At 42.4% G+C, this 16998-nt stretch overlaps 1 protein-coding gene across 3 annotated transcripts; it reads right to left on the bottom strand.

Annotated features, from left to right (window-relative positions):
• Nucleotides 1-1663: 1663 nt before the first annotated feature.
• On the bottom strand, nucleotides 1664-16746 carry LOC116851724. 3 transcript variants are annotated; one of them, XM_032831438.1, is made up of 8 exons: nucleotides 16437-16744; nucleotides 15805-16016; nucleotides 10499-13451; nucleotides 8722-10090; nucleotides 6204-6262; nucleotides 3325-3913; nucleotides 2311-2425; nucleotides 1664-2127 (listed from the first exon to the last, which is right to left on the bottom strand). In XM_032831438.1, the coding sequence occupies exons 1-8, from the start codon at nucleotides 16523-16525 to the stop codon at nucleotides 1943-1945; spliced, it is 5571 nt and encodes a 1856-aa protein (XP_032687329.1). In that variant the 5' UTR covers nucleotides 16526-16744; the 3' UTR covers nucleotides 1664-1942. The 3 variants fall into 3 exon arrangements, with proteins under 3 accessions (XP_032687329.1, XP_032687328.1, XP_032687330.1); XM_032831437.1 differs by having other exon boundaries at nucleotides 3325-4117; nucleotides 16437-16743; XM_032831439.1 differs by lacking the exons at nucleotides 1664-2127; nucleotides 2311-2425; nucleotides 3325-3913; nucleotides 6204-6262 and adding an exon at nucleotides 3948-4117 and having other exon boundaries at nucleotides 16437-16746.
• Nucleotides 16747-16998: the final 252 nt, after the last annotated feature.

Below are 16998 nucleotides of genomic sequence, written 5' to 3'. Positions count from 1 at the left end.
CAAAAGTTCGATTTCAACGATTTAAAAGAGTATATATTGTTTTAGTTAAAAATTTCAATGAGATTTGGGATATTTAGTTTTGGATTTATCGCACTCAATGGAAACAAATTATTCATCAAGCAAGCAGTAGCCATTCACGATTATTCGCCACAATAATTATTTATTCCGGCGATATTATACTTCTATCGTATTAAAAACTTGTAGAAATTTGTCAGATTATTAGTAATTTTGTTGAGAATTATTTTACAAACACAGAATACAGACAATCGCTCGAAAATCACTCAAAAAGTAGATAAAATGGCGAATGTTTCGATTGAAGACAACGTGTATTGCTTTATATTATTTATTTATTTATTCACTTATTTAATTATTATTGAGAACAAAAATATGACTAAAAACTCACAATACTTTTGCAAGCCTCCAATAATGAAATTACGGCTTTCCTCCAAGACATCATCTGGAGCAATCGATTACAACGCATCTGCAGGAATTTTCTTACGGAACTATCGCTCTTTCCGTCGGGCTCGGCACACCTGCCCGCGTGATGAGAAAAAACAAATCGTTCTGGGGGAAAAAAAATACAGCCGAGGGTTATCAGAACAAGACTGTATCTCGACAACAAGTGCAACACGCCGTTCTAAAATGTTAATCCGTGGGCATGACTATACATGAGGAACATATGTACGGAAATGTGTCGAGCGAATGAACGCTTTAATCTCGAACAGCACACCACGGCTCGTGACGAGCGTAAAAGCGGAGCGCAAAAACCCCGTGCCGATGATCCCGCGACATCCGCGCCGCGCGAAGCCCGACAGCTCGTGCTCGGGAATATAATCTCTATCGCGAAAAGTATATCTGACACATCATGCTGAAATATTTACACGGCTATAGATGTGCGTTATCTGCGAATTAGACAATACATAATGCATAATGCAGCTCGCGTAACGCTCGCGAGGATAGGTGAGTCAGCGTTGTAAAATCGCGAATTTCGTGAACTCTGACCTTCCGGCGTATCGTTTTGCAATATTAATATCGAAATCAAGAGTATCGCGTGCACGCCTGTGTGTGTAGAATACGCAGCCATTGTTTCCCCGAGCTCACTCGCGCGATTGGGGCGGGATTCATAACCACCGTGCGGCGCGCGAGCGAATGAAAGAGAAAGAGAGAGAGATAGAGAGAGGGAGAGAGAACGCGAGAGAGGAACTTGGCTACAGGTGGTCCCGGGCAAATCAATATGGTACGTGTGTTAGGTGAATATATACGAGTGAAACGCCGACGTTCCCCGCGGACAAACGAGCGTTGCGATCTCGGCGAATGACGACGAACGACGGCGACGATGACGGTATCGCACGACAGAAACACTGTCGACTACTCACGTCATCGTGAACCGAATGGATTTCGTGTGTGGTTGCCGTAGAGGAACGCGAAACATCTCGAGACGCGTCTCACGGCGGCATTAACCGCAGTCTCGAGGATCCCTCAAGGCTAAATTGGAAAGCTGTGTGTAAGAGGGGGACGGCGACCGCTCGCGCACAGAACGGACGGCGAACTCGTGACGATGACGTCGGGCTAGACGGGACCGCGATCTCGAGCGACGAGAGTCGTTGAAACTGAAAGGAAGAGTGGGAGGTCTTCCAGCGAAGGGAGAAACAAGAACTCTTGATTAGACGGTCTTTGCTGGAACCTGATTAGAGAACTCTTTATTACGAAATTACAAAACTTAAATTACGACATCGTTAATACAGTCACGGCGTACAATAAGGAACGATGAATTGCGCGCAGTGGACGCGTATCGACGAAATAACAACTGCTAAACGAAATATATGTGATCCAGTGGCGTAGTCAATGCGCCAATAAAATAATTGCAATTATTTCGTTAATTCAACTGATAGTAATGAACGACTAGTCGGCGATCGGAAACGAATCCGACGACTGGCGTCAATTATGCGGACATGTCGCTGTACTCTTCCTCCCCGACGATCTCCCGTGGATAGCCTAACGCGTAGTAATCCTGTGGCGACAGCGTCTGAATGTAGGGGATGAGCTGGAGGAGTTTGTAGTGGCCGATACACTCCACGATCCAGTCGATAAGAATTGGCGGTGCCCGAACGTCTCGGTACCAAGATTCTGCGGGCAAAAGTGGGGAACGTGATTTCTCACCTCTGATCTAGCTGCGTTCGCTGCTTTCGCGTATTCTTCAACCGCGGTGTATGTTCGATCGACAAGTACCAACGTCGCGGTTTGATAAATGTCACAGATATTCGCGTTCTCTCCGAAGGCGCGTCGCGCATCTACATCACTATCGCTTACCGATCGTGCTCTCTGCGTGATGATCGCCCTGAATCACGATACCTCTCAAGCCCTTCTCGGTGGCGAGTGCCTGCAGAGAGTTGACCACCGTGGCTCCGGTGGCGCGTAACAAATCCTAAAACCGAAGGTATTCCTTAAGATGGCTTGGCCTGAATCCAATTGGATCCACAACTGACGGCAGTGACGACGGTTGTGCGAACGAGAACGTAAATAAAAATTCTCGTCGTTGGGAACACGCGTACAGCGAATCGGTTTTAACACGTTGAGAATTCTGGTCTGACCTCTCGTGGCACTGATATTATCGCGCCTCATTCACTTACGTGTAAAATAGAAATTAATTGCATTTAAAAAGTTATATGGCCAATAAAGAGCTGATGAGATGGAGCGACAGATATTCGTGTCTCGAATCACATCTATTTATCGTGTTATTGGTAATTTGATAATCGATCAATTCGTAATCGGTAATTCCGTACAATCGGCGAAAATCAATGCGAGAAAATGTAACTAATTGCATCTACGCTGAGAAAAAAAATATCTAACAAACAATAAATCTTATTCGGTGAGTACTAATGACAGAGAAATTTGTTTGTATCAATATAAAATATTTTTTCCAAATAAGAAAATACATATTTTCTTAATACTTTAAGGAAACTTTAGTTTCATGAAAGCACTTGTTTATTCTATTTAAGTAAAAGAATTTAGATTCAAGTAAATATGTTATTAATATCTACCAAAATGAATAATTATTATTTTTTAAATATTTTTCTCTTAGTGTAAGAAAAATTGATTATGCAATCAAAGCAACTCATGAAGACAAAGGATACATTTCTTTGCCATAACTGCAATTCGATCAGCAGTTTTTGTGCAATCAACGCGTCAGTCGGTGATTAGAGGTTTCGCCCGCGAAAAGAAACGCGCTCTATTCAAGATAATCCCCCGCAAACACGTTTCTCGTTTCGTTCACCTTCTGTCGTAGAAGGCCGAGCGAAAATACCCAAAAACCCAAGTACCAACCTGATATTGACTTAGCGAAACGTTGTCGTACGGACCAACGCACAAGAACGTGAAGTCCTCGAAGAGACCCTTGCGGCTGAGTCGCGAGTTCCGAGGCCCGGGCCCATTGATCTCGGCGCTTTGCGTGGTGGCCTCGTAAGGGGATTCAGGTAACAGCTGCCGCTCGCTAGTGCAATCCTCGATCCACTTGTAGCTGACGACCCACTTGCAATGCGCGATGCCTTGCAAATACTTGAGCGTGCTCTTCGCCGCGTTCTCCGCGCCGATGGTGTTCACGATCACGTGCGTCACACTCGGGTCAAACTGCTTCGCGTATTCGGCGTTGTGTAGTCGCGCAAATCTCTGCACGTTCGCGATCTGAATCGCCGCCAAGCCGGTGCATACGAAGCGCAATCTGCCCCGGTCAACCTGCTGACACGTGTTCCTCGATGTGTTGCCGTTTGTAGTCTGCTTCGTCGTCGACGATGATGCTTCGTCGTCAGCGCTGGCCGCTGTCGCGCGTCGCTTACTGAGCTGCTTGATGTTGCCTGTTGTGGACACGTCGTCGCGGCGGCCGGATGTTATCGAGCTGGACGTCACCTTCGGTGTACTTTGGTAAAGCGGATATGGGATCAAATCGGGCTGGCAAAGAGGCGTGCTCGCGTGCTCGCTCCTCGACGTCGCCCTTTTGCGCGGGGACGTGGTCGAGCTGGGCTGTTCAGAGAAACTCGGAATCGGGGACAGATCCCCATAGTTCAATGTCGTTATATTTCGGCGCGTGCTCAAGCCGACTGTTTTGCCGCTACTGCCGCTGCTGCAAAATTCGAGGAAATATATCTCGCAGCATGTTGCGACGCGTTTAACAGCGAACGCGCGGAACTGCTCTTTGCGATTTCGGGTCGATCGATGCGCGTTCTTAGGACACACATGAGGGAAACGTCAGCAGTAAGACTTGAGTAGTAAGAAAATTGATCCATCAATTATTCTTGAGCCGTAAAAAAAATTTGAGGTTGATCAATTTGCTCACTGCTCAAATTTTACTGCTTACATTTCTCTGCGTATTCCCGGTCTTGTTCGGTGCATCGCCGCGGTTGCACGTCGCGGATGATTCTCTCGTGACGGCGTGAAAAAAGCAATAGAAGTAAGATTAAATTATTCTGACGAGAAATTGAGATTACAGATATGCGTGAGACGTACCCCCTCCCGTGTGACAAGCACGAGTCAAAGTAAAGGAATATATATACGAATATATATATATATATATATATATATATATATATATATAGGAATATATATATTTATACGATTCAAAGTAAAGGAATATATATACTTATTATTCAAAAATAATTTTTATAAATGGAAATCACAAAATATTAGATTGAAAATGTAATATTGTTAAATGTCGGCAGTCGTATCTGCATTATCTGTAATCTTCAAAGAGTGCGGCCAAGCGTCCATAAACATTTCGCCCTTTTTTCAAAAACCTTAAATATTTCAATTAGTATCCGCCGAATAAATATTTTTTACTTTCCAAATATTCCTTCCCTCATAGCGTACACTGAGAGAAAAATGTTTGGTATTTGTAACTATAATCATATAGAGAAATAGTTACTATAAATTATGGTCAGGACAACCATTTTTTAGTCAATTGTACTATAATTTTAGTAATAATAATTATGTCCAATTTGGTCTCAACTATATTTTTTGGTTTCTAACATGTAGATAATAGTAGTAACATGCATATAAGGTTATTATCATTAAAATTATAGTAGATTGACTAAAAAATGGTTATCTTGACCATAATTTATAGTAATTATTTCTCTATACCGTCCAGAAGTTTGGAAGCAGTCATATTTTTCTGTGAAATAAAAGATCGTTTGTAAATGTTATGAAAGCAACCGATTATAATGAATGTTTATTGATATTGACGACTACTTTAGGTTAGAACACAAACTCTATGTGCCTATAATTATATTATATGGAATAAAAAATTCAGTTAAATCAACCGACTGATAACTTTAACGCGCACTGAGCTCAGAAATTATAACTTGCGTCTATAAATGCTTGAATACAACTATTAAGATCCTATTTAATTGGAATACAATGATTAGATATCGGAATTGAGGATAAACATCATATTTCCGTGATTCTAACATGATCAAAACAAAGTAAGTGTTCAACCGCAAGTAGATAATAGCAAGAATTTATTAGACATAGACACAAAGAGTTGATGTTCTGACCTAAAATAGTCGTCAATGTCAATAAACATTTATTATAACCGGTTGTTTTCATAATATTTATTATAACCGGTTGTTTTCATAACAAACGATCTTTTATTTCATACAAAAATATGACTGCTTTCAAACTTCTGGACGGTAATGTCTATGATTATAGTTACAAATACGAAACATTTTTCTCTCAGAGTACTTGTGTGCTCCAATAGCGGGTGTTATCATTTCCAAAATTTGAGCAACAATATATATTTTTGATAAGAGATATTAGTCTCGTGCATTTACACGGAATACATTTATGACTTAGTTCTTTTAAAGTTTAATTTCTTCTCGAAACCCATCAATCTTATTTCCATTTCTCTTTATCCATATCTCTTTACGGTGTGTTTTAGTCACTCCACGATTAATCGTTTAATTTTTGATTCTTCAACTTTATTTCCATACGTTCTTTTTGCCAATGTGTCTCCCGATTGCTTCGCGATACGCTACCCTACACACTCGAAACTGAGCACGGGTGAGCAGTTCCGGCAGTTTCATTGCGAGTCGCATGCAACGATATGTACTTGCATGATATGTACGAGCACGTCATCCGAGCGGCGAAAGCGCGTAAGCACATACATGAGGAGTGCGTCATAAAGAGAGCAAAGTGTTTGGAGTACGAGTACTTACTTCCTCATCTTCGTCTCGGGCGTGTTCTCCACAATGTCGTCTTCGTCGGCGGAGTGTTCCTGCGTTTAAAAGTGCTATGTGATCCTCGCTAAGTCTGTTTAATTTTTTTCTCTTTCTCTAAGAGTCTCTCTTTTGTCGCTAAGAGTCTGTTTCTTTCCTTCTTTTGCTTTCCTTTTTCAAAGGCCCGTCAAAGGGCCAGTGTGCGTCGCAGTTTCGTACAACGTAGAGAGTAACATCTAACGGGTGTGACGTGCAGCTTGCAGCGTAAGTTCATGAAGGGCGAGAGGCGATGCGTACGAAACAAGCTATTTCATAATCCATTCTTTGCTACTGCTACGTGAAACGCTCCCATCGTCGCACAGAGATAGACAACGAATGCACACAGTCGCGTGCACGTAAAAAGAATCGTAAAAAGGTGGGGAAAGGAGGTCGTGAACCATCACAACAGAAAATTTAACAGAATATAAAACGTCGCGCGTCGCGTTTAATATCGGCGATTAAACTCGTCGCGAACGTCCGAGGGTTAATTACACGAGCTGTAATTATTTCGACGAGGAGACGGAGTTGTTCTTCGAAGGGAAACGTTGCGGTTTACGCCGCGATGACATTTGCAACGGACGTGGAAAGACCGAAACTCGCACGCTGGCGCGGATGTAAATTCGATTCGTTCGTTTTCCGCTGTTTTCTTTTTTTCTTCTTCTTTTTCTCGATCGCGAAACGTATGCCTGTCTCGCGCGACTCTCCGATAAGAATTTTCAATAAAACGATCGTAAAAGAGTATCCCACAGCCAATATAAAGCATATAAATTTTTCGGTTACCCCCGAAATATTATAGATACAAATATTGCACGGAGAGAATATTATAGTTTTCTCTCGTATAAGTTCTTTTCGATCTTACTACGTTTTTAGTCAGATCTATCTTGCGAAGGAACATGGTAAATTTCGCTAGAAAACTAGCAAGTGCTACGGCAGCACTTTTCAGTTCCTAAAATATAAATAACATGTGAAATGAAAAGATGCAGTGAGTTACTGCAGGATGTCAACCTACATATTCCTACTTTATAAAATCCTATATATAATAATAATTATAAATATATAATATATATAATATAAGTAATAATATATATAATAATATTTACTACAAAATTTTTTCCGTGCAATAATAAATAAAAATTCTAATTGACCTTGTACGTTTCATGACAAACTGTACATACTAACAAGGGACACTACTCAAGTGACACACCATTTTTCTTGAAACTCAACACGCACATAGCATATGACATGACATTTCATATGTGCACGTTTATATCGACCCGTTTTTTAATTTGCACAATTATTTAGACGATTGTTTATGGGTTTTAGACTTATGGATTTCAGGTTTACGGGCTTATGGGTTTATAGGTTTATGGGTTTTCGAGTTATGAGTTTTGAGTTTACGTGCTTATAGCTTTTAGGTTTATGTATCTTAAATTTACATGTTATGGGCTTATAATATATAAATTATATAGTATAATAAATATCAATTTTTACGTACATTGCCATTTCGAGTTTTGTTTAAACAATCGTCTAAATAATTGTGCAAATTAAAAAACGGGCCGATATAAAATATCAAATATGAAATGTCATATCATATGCTATGTGCGTGCTGACTTTCAAGGAAAATGGGTATTATCACACTTGGATATTGTCCCTTGTAAGAAAGCGTGTTCTTGAGAACAGCTTAAGCAGAAAACTTCCTAAAAACGTGAATGGAATTCGCAATAGTCAACTTAAGTACAAGTTTCAAACTAAGAATTAGATCTGGCTATTCTTAAACTTCTGAAAGAAAGCCCCTCTTTTAGACAAAGAGGAGTCGGTAGACACTTAATACGCTGTATTCAGACCTGCATGGATATAGTGTATTAATATAATACACGTGTCCATTGCAGTGCGCGATGTATCGTAGCCGAAGGACGTCAATTTGAACAATTTGAACTTGCGATTTTTATTTCTATCCAATAATCTTTTGTTTTTATATTTGATTTATTTTGTTAGTCTTCTTAGTTTCAATGATAAGGACATTCCAAAAATTGCAACTCAATTCTTAGCTTGGATCTATTTAGATAACTATTGTGAATTTCATTCATGTTTATGGCAAGTTTCCTGCTTAAATTGATCCTAGAAACACGCTCTCTCAGTATGTACAGTTCATCACGGGATACTCTATATATACATGGTTACAATTGATCGTATTTATAACGTTGTCCGTATGAATTGCACGTGAATTGTTTTCATTTAATTTCGTATCAAACTCCTGAAAAGAATTTTGAATGTCTCGTGGATAAGTTAGAGTTGGAATTGCGTCTAAAGTTCATAACTAATTTCTCGTATCACCGCCTCTGAAGGCAGTTGAGTAACTCTCTAAAGGGACTATGAATATCCCGTGAGAAACTTATAAAACTTAAAAAATTATAATCGAAATGGAAGCATGCAGTTGCTACGACGAATTAAAGAATCACACAAATACGCGAACACTCACCTGCGACGTCGCATTCTTCTTATGAACGCCTCCTTTCTTCCTCTTTTTCGGGGTGCGTTGCTCCTCTCGAAGCGAATCGTCCGAACTTGTCTTGGACGCTTTCGCATCAATCCAGGCAGGCGCGATACCGAACAGATCTTCCTCGATCATCCTCAGTTGATCCTGGTGTTGCGTGATGTTCATGAGAGAATCGGAGGAAAAATCTTTCGCATTCGACTCGTTATTCGCTCTCTCTTGCACCCTGCCGTCGTGGTCCGCTTGACTTGTCGAGCCCACTGGAACGTTAATCTCCATCCGCGACGTCCTCTCCGTCATCTCGGTGCGATCAAAGGGCCCACGCTTCTCTTGTGATACATTATTTCTTGACACGGACTTCTCACGGCCGGCTTTGTCAATCGAGTCCGGGCTTCTTGCGGCAACATTTTTCTTGTCCCTTCGGTCCTCCTCCGCGTGATCGTGTTTCCTTTGACCGTGGGACACGATATTCTCCTTGTTGGAATTTCCCGAGGTGCTGGTCGGGTGTGCCTTCTTGACACTTTTGCCGCCGGAGTAGCCACAATATTCGAAGATGTCGGCTGTAGACGATGCAGGTTTCATCTGGCCGTGCCGGGCGACGTCGCGCGATTCATTCGTCATCGCGGGACAGCTCGACGTGTTCTGTTCCGTCAGCGTGCGGCTGAGATTGCGATCGGAATTGCGGTGAGCCGGCAGCTCGCTACAAGGCACCACGTCCTCGCTCTGCGGTAGCTCGACACTCGCGATGATCTCGTCGAAATTGTCCTGCAGCAAGTTGTATTCGTAGCGCTCGCTCTTGTCCTTTTGATTCGTCCCGTCGTCGTTTACCCGCGAAGTGACGCCTGTTGATCGACACGCGGCGGGATTACTCTGCTGCGGCCGGTTGATCTGCAACACTTTGTTGACAATGTCGTCGGCCAAGGGATCTATGGAATTCGATGACTCCTGCTCTTTCCGGCCCTTGTTCGATTTGTCGCTCGATTGACGCACAACGAGCTGCTCCAGACCCTCCGAGTTGAATATGCTGTTACTCTCGAAGAACAGCTCCGATTCGGTGTTCTTTTCGTTCGACTTCGCGCTGCCGCGCTTCGCACCCTCGGACGAATTAGTCGAGAAAGATGAGTGACGGTGAATCTTTATCTTCTCGTTGAGCCTCGTTGGCTTCGCGGCATCCTGCGCGCTTTTCGTCCCCTTGGTCAGTCTCTTTTGTGTCGCGCTGTGCTCGTTGCTCCACTTGTCGACTATGCTGCGGATGCGGAAGTCCTCGTCCGAGACTCTTTTCGACAATTTTTTCCTCTTAGACGTGCTCGTGATCGACGCATTCCCCTGGTCACATCGATCGCTACTCTTGTTTCTTCAGAGACAACACGGAAGACACACACAAATAAAAAATCAAAAATTAAAGAAAAAAAATCAAGGAAAATACGTTTGTGTCCCAAATGAGAAGGAGAGAGAGAATATCTTTTTGCGATTAAACGCGCGGCTATCCTGCGGCTTTCGCATCGTTCACTAAAGAATGAACTTTTCCAAAAAAAAAAGTAACAATAAGGGGAAGAGTGAGGCAGGAAGGGGGGAAGTAGGGAACGATAGAACAGAGTGTGCAGTGAAAATCGGTCAGAGTGGTTTCGTGAACGAAGAACGTTAAACGTGCAAACTTTTGAGTTTCAGAGAGAGAGAGAGAGAGAGAGAGAGACACGGTTTTTTGTCACGGATTATACATCAACTAGGATGAATACTTGCAACGACAAACACGATCACGTACCTGTTCGACTTCTTCGCGACGCGTGTCGACAGTGATTCCGTGTCCGTATCTGAGTCCGAGATCGAGACTATCCTCTTGAATTTTCTCTCATGTGCTTTGCTGCGGTCGTCGAGATCCAAGCAGATCACTTCGTCGCCTCGATTGCACGGCAAGTTCAAGCGGGATTTTTTGTCTTGACAGAGCTTGACCGTGCATTGACTACTCATGCTGACCGCCGAGACGCTGGAGTTGCCGTCATCGTTGTCGTCATCGTTGCTGTCGTCTCTCTTCCTCTTCTTAGCCGACTCCAGTCTCTCGGAGAGAGGCTCGAGCGGTCTGACGGTCCGCTGTGAGTCTCTCACCTCGACTAGGTTGTTGTCTTTGGTAGAAGCCAAACCTCTTTCGAGTTCAGATTGCGCGGAACTCGCGAGCCTCGACTGGCCGTGTTGACTCATCGGCGAGTCCATAGTGAGGAACTTGAGCTGCGAGTCCTTGTCCGGCGACAACAGTCTGATGGAATTCGCCCGCGGAGTCCCCTGTTGCGTCACGTTCTGGTCCGCACGAGATGTACGAGGCGATCGTGGAGCCTCCTCCGCGATCAATGTTTTATGGATGACGCTCGTCGAAGAGCTTCCTCGCGCTGTGGTCTCCGCACGATCAAGACGACGATCCGCGTTTGCCTTTGGCGTTGAGCTCGCTGAGACGCCGTACGTGAGTTTCGTGTTCTCTAAGACGGTGTTGTCCAGACTCGCGGCCGATTTGTGCACGTTCTCCACCACAGTGACGTCCGTTGAATCCTGCGAGTCGTTGAAAGTCGTAAGCAAAGACTCGAAGCTGCGTGACTTGTCCTCGGCGCGTGGCTGCATGTCGCTTTTGCTGGCCGACTGCTGCATATTGTACACCGAGGCCACTCGGATTTTCGCCGGAAAATATATCTCGCATTTAGTCGCGCCCTTATAATAATACTTCACGTCTCGCCGTCTGACCAGTGTGCCGAGCTGCATAAACTTACATCCTTCTTTATGCGACCGACTATCGATACGCCTCGACTTCTTCGAGCTCGTCGATTGTATAGAGAGCCTTTTGTCTTGGCAAACAGTTCCGCCAACGTTTCTGTTGTTATCCTCGACTGTGCTTTTCGTTGACATACCGACGGCAGTCGTAGCCTGGTCGGTTGATGGACGATCCCTATCGCTGATTTGCGAGCTCAAGTCGCGTCTGACAGTCGCCAATCGGTCAAAGGACGGACCGTCATTCGACACTGGCAAATCGACGCTCTTACGGCTCTTTAAGCTGACTGACTTGTTGATCGATATTCGTTCCATCAGCGGAGTCTGGCTGAACAATGGCGATCCCAAGGTCTTCGGGGTTCTCTTCAAGGATAACCTGGATTTGTTCAATGTTTGTGTTCGCAAATCAGACGTCCCTTCTACTGGAGTCGTCGTCGTCGTCCTTCCAGCGTCGTTGTTCATATTTGGAGTAGTTTGGCTCTCAGTCGGCAAGCTCGACGTCGGATTCGTTTCCAACCTCACAGGAGTTCGCAAGTCAGTGTTGTGGTTCGCCCTGCATTTGTCTACAGACTCGTTGAGTTTCTCCGGCGTCAGTATGATCAATCTTTGCTGATGCGACGGCGAGTCGAACGGTTCCATCATAATCTCCACGTCTTCCTTTTGCTCTTTGTCTTTCTCCTTCATGAGATGTCGCTTTTCCAAGGTGTTCGCGTCGTCAACTAGGCCCTTAAGATCTCCCTTGCACCCGATAATCTCATTCATCTGACGGCTGTTGAGATTCCTTATAGGCAGCTTTTCACCCTCTTCCAACGTGATGACCAACGATGTTTCCAACGAGCAAGGATTAGCTTCAGACATCGAACAGTTCGTTTTGTCACTCGTAAACGATTCCTCCCGATTGCGAGCCGTGGTTTCATTCGCTGACGTGTTTGTCTTTACTTTTGCATTCGACAAGCTCGATTTTTCATCAATTGCGTCCCATTTCGAACTGTTCGACTCCCGCGACTTTTTAGATACGCTCGCCTCTTTGTTGCTCGTGTCGTCATTCGTCGCGCTCTTATCAAGTGACTCGTATTTTTTCCTTGGTATCAACACGATGTCTTCTATTATACGAGGAACGTTCTTACTCTTGTTGCTTTCCGTATTTTTCTCATCCCTGCTCTCGTTATTCTTCTCGGGGCTCTCGTTACTCTTCTCGGTGTTCTTGCCGGTACTCCTCTCAGTACTGACGCTCAACTTCTTCACTCTCTTCTTCTTCCCGCGCATCTCCTTGCCGATCTCCCTTACGCGGCTCCAAGTGGTATCCGTGGAGGACGGCTTGTTACCGACCGTGGGTGTATTGGTCCCGTGCGAACGGTCGAATGCATCGGCCTGATGTGTCTGATTGCTCGACGTCGCGAATGATGAGTCATCCCGGGATCTGCTGTTACGCTCTTCGACGTCCGGTTTCCCAACATCCGTTGGGATGGACCTCTTGCGATCTTTCGTGCGTACTTTACTGTGAATCGCATTGTACTTCAATTTACTCGAGTCGGCCTTCCTTGTGTCACTGGATCGTCTCCTCTTCTTGCTCACTCGAGACGTGTTCTCCTCGCTTGGACATACTTCATTCTCTACACCCTTGATGGTGGTACTCGACGTACTTTCGATGAACGAGTGTATCCATGTGCGAACTTTAACATCTGGCGTATCATAAAGCGTGTTATCATTGCCGTCAGTGGGAAGAAGGTTGGTCAGAGTCGATAAGCTTTGGTCATATCCAGCCAATGAATTTGCATCGTATTGTGGATTATCACAGTCAGTTACCGTCCTTCGGCTTGTCGACGGTCTGTTGATCTCAAAGGTAGTCTGGTTACTGCGAATCGATCGTATCCGTTTTCTCTTGTGGGAGACGCTAGACTGACTACTATCCGAATTTGAGTAGCATTCTCTCGTGTCGCGCGGCTGCTTTGAGTGCGACAGTACTGTAACACGGATATCGCCTCGTGGTCACGCCTCGTTCCATTTATTAACATCGATAAAAGGGACGCTTTTATAATATTTAAAGTGCAAAAGCATTTTTGCAATATTTAAGATTCAAAATCATTTTTGTAACAGGGAGAACTTTTATGTTTAACGTCACTGAAATAAGATAAATCAGAACGACTCCAATCACCTATTTTTTTATTTTTTAGTTCGGTATTATTAAAACTACATATATCATGTCTTAGAGACCTCGATAATCAATAGTCGCATATGTTTTTACTAATAATACTGAGATCACTGACTTATGTAAACAGTTTCAAAAAAAATGCAATTATAAGAATTATAGAGAAAAACCGTGAGCAATTTCGACGTTTCAGCATGATTACTTTTCACAACAAAAAATGTTCTAGGAAACTTTAATAAAGATGAAGTAATCTTACGACAACACTTTTATGACGGATCGTGACGTTAATGCTGCACAACACATCTACCTACCGTGCGGTCAGGTATGAATAATCATCCGGAGTTGCGCGCTTTCTCAAGGCACAATGCATTTGTCTGTCTCGCGTAAATTTCAACAGTAAATTCGGGCACGAGCAAACGTATTATGATTTACAAACATATCTTTTGATCTTTGCCGACAAGATTATAAATAGAAGGATTATAAATAGTATAGATTATAAGTATAAATATATATATATATATATATATATATATGTGTGTGTGTGTGTGTGTGTATGATTATAAAAATAGAGTTATTTACATTAGGAGAAAAAATATCTAAGAAATAAAAAATACTTATTCAATAGGTACTAATAACATACGTACACAGCACAAAAAATACAACATTAAACTTAAGCTTTTAATTATGTTGCTAAAAAAAATTTGATTAAATTAATATCATTTCAATATTTATCAAAATATAATTATCTTATGATTTTAAGCTAACGTTTTAGTAGTATTAACTAGTATTAGTTACTAAACTAATACTAGTTAATACTATTAATAGTATTAAATGTTGCTCTTTGATAGAGAAAAAAATTACTTTAACATTACACTCCCATGCAAAAGAATGTAATTTACTGAAATATTGTGGTAATATTATAGTAATGATAACATTGACTTTGATATGAATATTTATTTAAATCTAAATTTCCTTATTTAAATAGGATAAATAATTGCTTTCATGAAAAACTAAAGTTTGAAGAAAATGTATATTGTCTTATTTGAAAAATATTTTACATATTAGTACAAGTAGATATGTATGTTATTAGTACTCAAATCAATATTTTTTATTTCTTAGATATTTGTTCCCTCAGTGTACACAGAAAAAAGTCGGTTCGTGTATTAGACTTTCTGTTACCTGTGGTCAGATGAAAACTCAATATCGGTTGTAGAAATAGTAAGACTTCTGTAGGTTTCTATTCAGTCAATTGCTTCCAGTTATTTTATTTCAGTTATCTTATCCATCATTTTAAAGCAACTAAATGTTCAAGTGAACGTTTTCAATCACGATAATAGAGATATCGTTTTTATAAAGGTAGTTTTTTACAGAGATAGTTAATCTTTATTCAGTCATAGAGATGATTTTCAGAAACGTTTTCATTTACGTTTCGTTTTAGAACGAAACGTAAATAATTCATAATATTCCCATGAGATTGAAAATTTAATGTTAATTTTTTTTTTCATATTCGCCCGAGTCGCGACAAAGTGTGGCTGATTTATCGCGCACATTGTGTGTAAAAAAAAAATACGGTAGGAAAAAAATTCGACGGTAAACGCGCGGCTGAAATATTCAACGCGAGATACTGCACGGCGTCCGAAAGATACGTGATACCCAAACTCCCGGAGTCTCATAAAACATTGAGTTTTCTCTAAAACGTATAGCGCGAATCGAGGCACCCCCAGTGTATCGAGAATTAAATTTTTCATGCCTCCCGGCATGAAGGCCCACCGCGAAGGACGTAATGCTGACCTCACTTAATGTACTTTTACGGCGCAAGCCGTATACTGCCCTACGCACTTAACTTGCACTCACAGCTGAATAAGACAACAGCAAATCGCGATCGATAGCCCGGAGATATTATGACCATTATCGGAAGCTCTCACAACGATAATTCTCAATATCGTGACACCTGACTGGTGCAACAGCTATTTCCCAGGGGAGCTAAAGTTATCTCATTATATATCCAGCTTGGCTTCCCTATTAAGCTCTTATATTTCTGGTGCAATCAGTTAATGATAACTCAGATGAGGATACTAACTCATATCGTATAGATTCAGACATGATTGAATAAATCAATAATCCAAACAGCGGATTGACTGAGAGGCTTCTCGTTACAGTGTACTTACCATCAATGTGACTGTCAATTTGAATGACAATCATGAGGTTCTTGAACTTCTGGATACATGACTCCAGATGATCATCCTTAGATATGCTGCGTTTGTTAAGGATCTCATTGCATAATGGACAACAAGCCTTCTGGTGCAAGACCTTTCCTATGCATTTTTTACAAAACGAATGGCCACATCGTGTCTTTACAGGTGTTGTCATAAGCTCCAAACTGAAACAACACAATAGTCACTCATAGATGTAAAATGCAAAGGTTGAAACATTGAAAAGTGATGGAAAGCTGCAAGTAGTCAATATTACAGAACTGCGTTCCAAAACATGACTTCAGTCTTGTGCTTACTCGCTGTTACATGCAAGGAGATCCACAAGCAGGCTCAATGAATATCAAGTGAAAAAAGGTACTCGAGATTAAGCTAATATTATATTCTCCTCCATGAGATCAATATGGATTTACTTTAACTGATTTGATTGATAATTACTACATCAAACATATATAGCACCCTTGGGATCCTAACCTATAAGCTACACCAATCATCGTGCGAAAGCGGTTGATTAATCGCGTCTGTGAATCACACGAGCGGACTCGATAGGCTCTGATGGTGCTCTAATTACAGGCATACGGCGAACTTACCATATCGTGCACTCCAGACATTTCTGTAAGCCGTTTACCGCATCGGAGAGCCGATCGATGTCGAACGGCCAGCTCTGTTTTGACGTCATTTCGTTGACGCGCAGCAACTCATCGTCGCGAGAACTCGCGAACGATGTTTGCGCAACGACACAATTATCCCGGGCAAATTTTATAGAAATGTGATCTCGCGCACTTCCTCGACGCCGGACACGCCCGTCCGCGTTAACCCTTTTAAATCGACAAAGAATCTACACTGAAGCGCGGGAGCGCGGAGCGCCACCAGAGCTGTCGATTGCTGCGCGCTTCGATCGCCACACACGGCGTGTTTACGCGGGGGACTGGAAGGGTCCATTTGAATGGGCAGTTCGTACTCGGGGTGGGTTAATGACATGTATATATAACATCTGTTAATTATGAATGCTCGAGCTGAGCGCCATGAACGAGCATTCATTCGACGTTATCGTCGAAGCGTCGCCGTTTAGATCGCATCTGCAACTATTTGCCATAAATTCACCGGCTCTCGTTATTACTGAGAGACGAACAACACTGATTCGCGCGATAA

This window comes from Odontomachus brunneus, unplaced genomic scaffold (assembly GCF_010583005.1).
Source record: "Odontomachus brunneus isolate Ranch 3 - 2012 unplaced genomic scaffold, Obru_v1 Obru_scaffold_188, whole genome shotgun sequence".
Taxonomy (NCBI): Eukaryota; Metazoa; Arthropoda; class Insecta; order Hymenoptera; family Formicidae; genus Odontomachus; species Odontomachus brunneus.
Note: the sequence above shows the minus strand (reverse complement) of the source record. Positions and strands in the feature narration are given on the sequence as shown.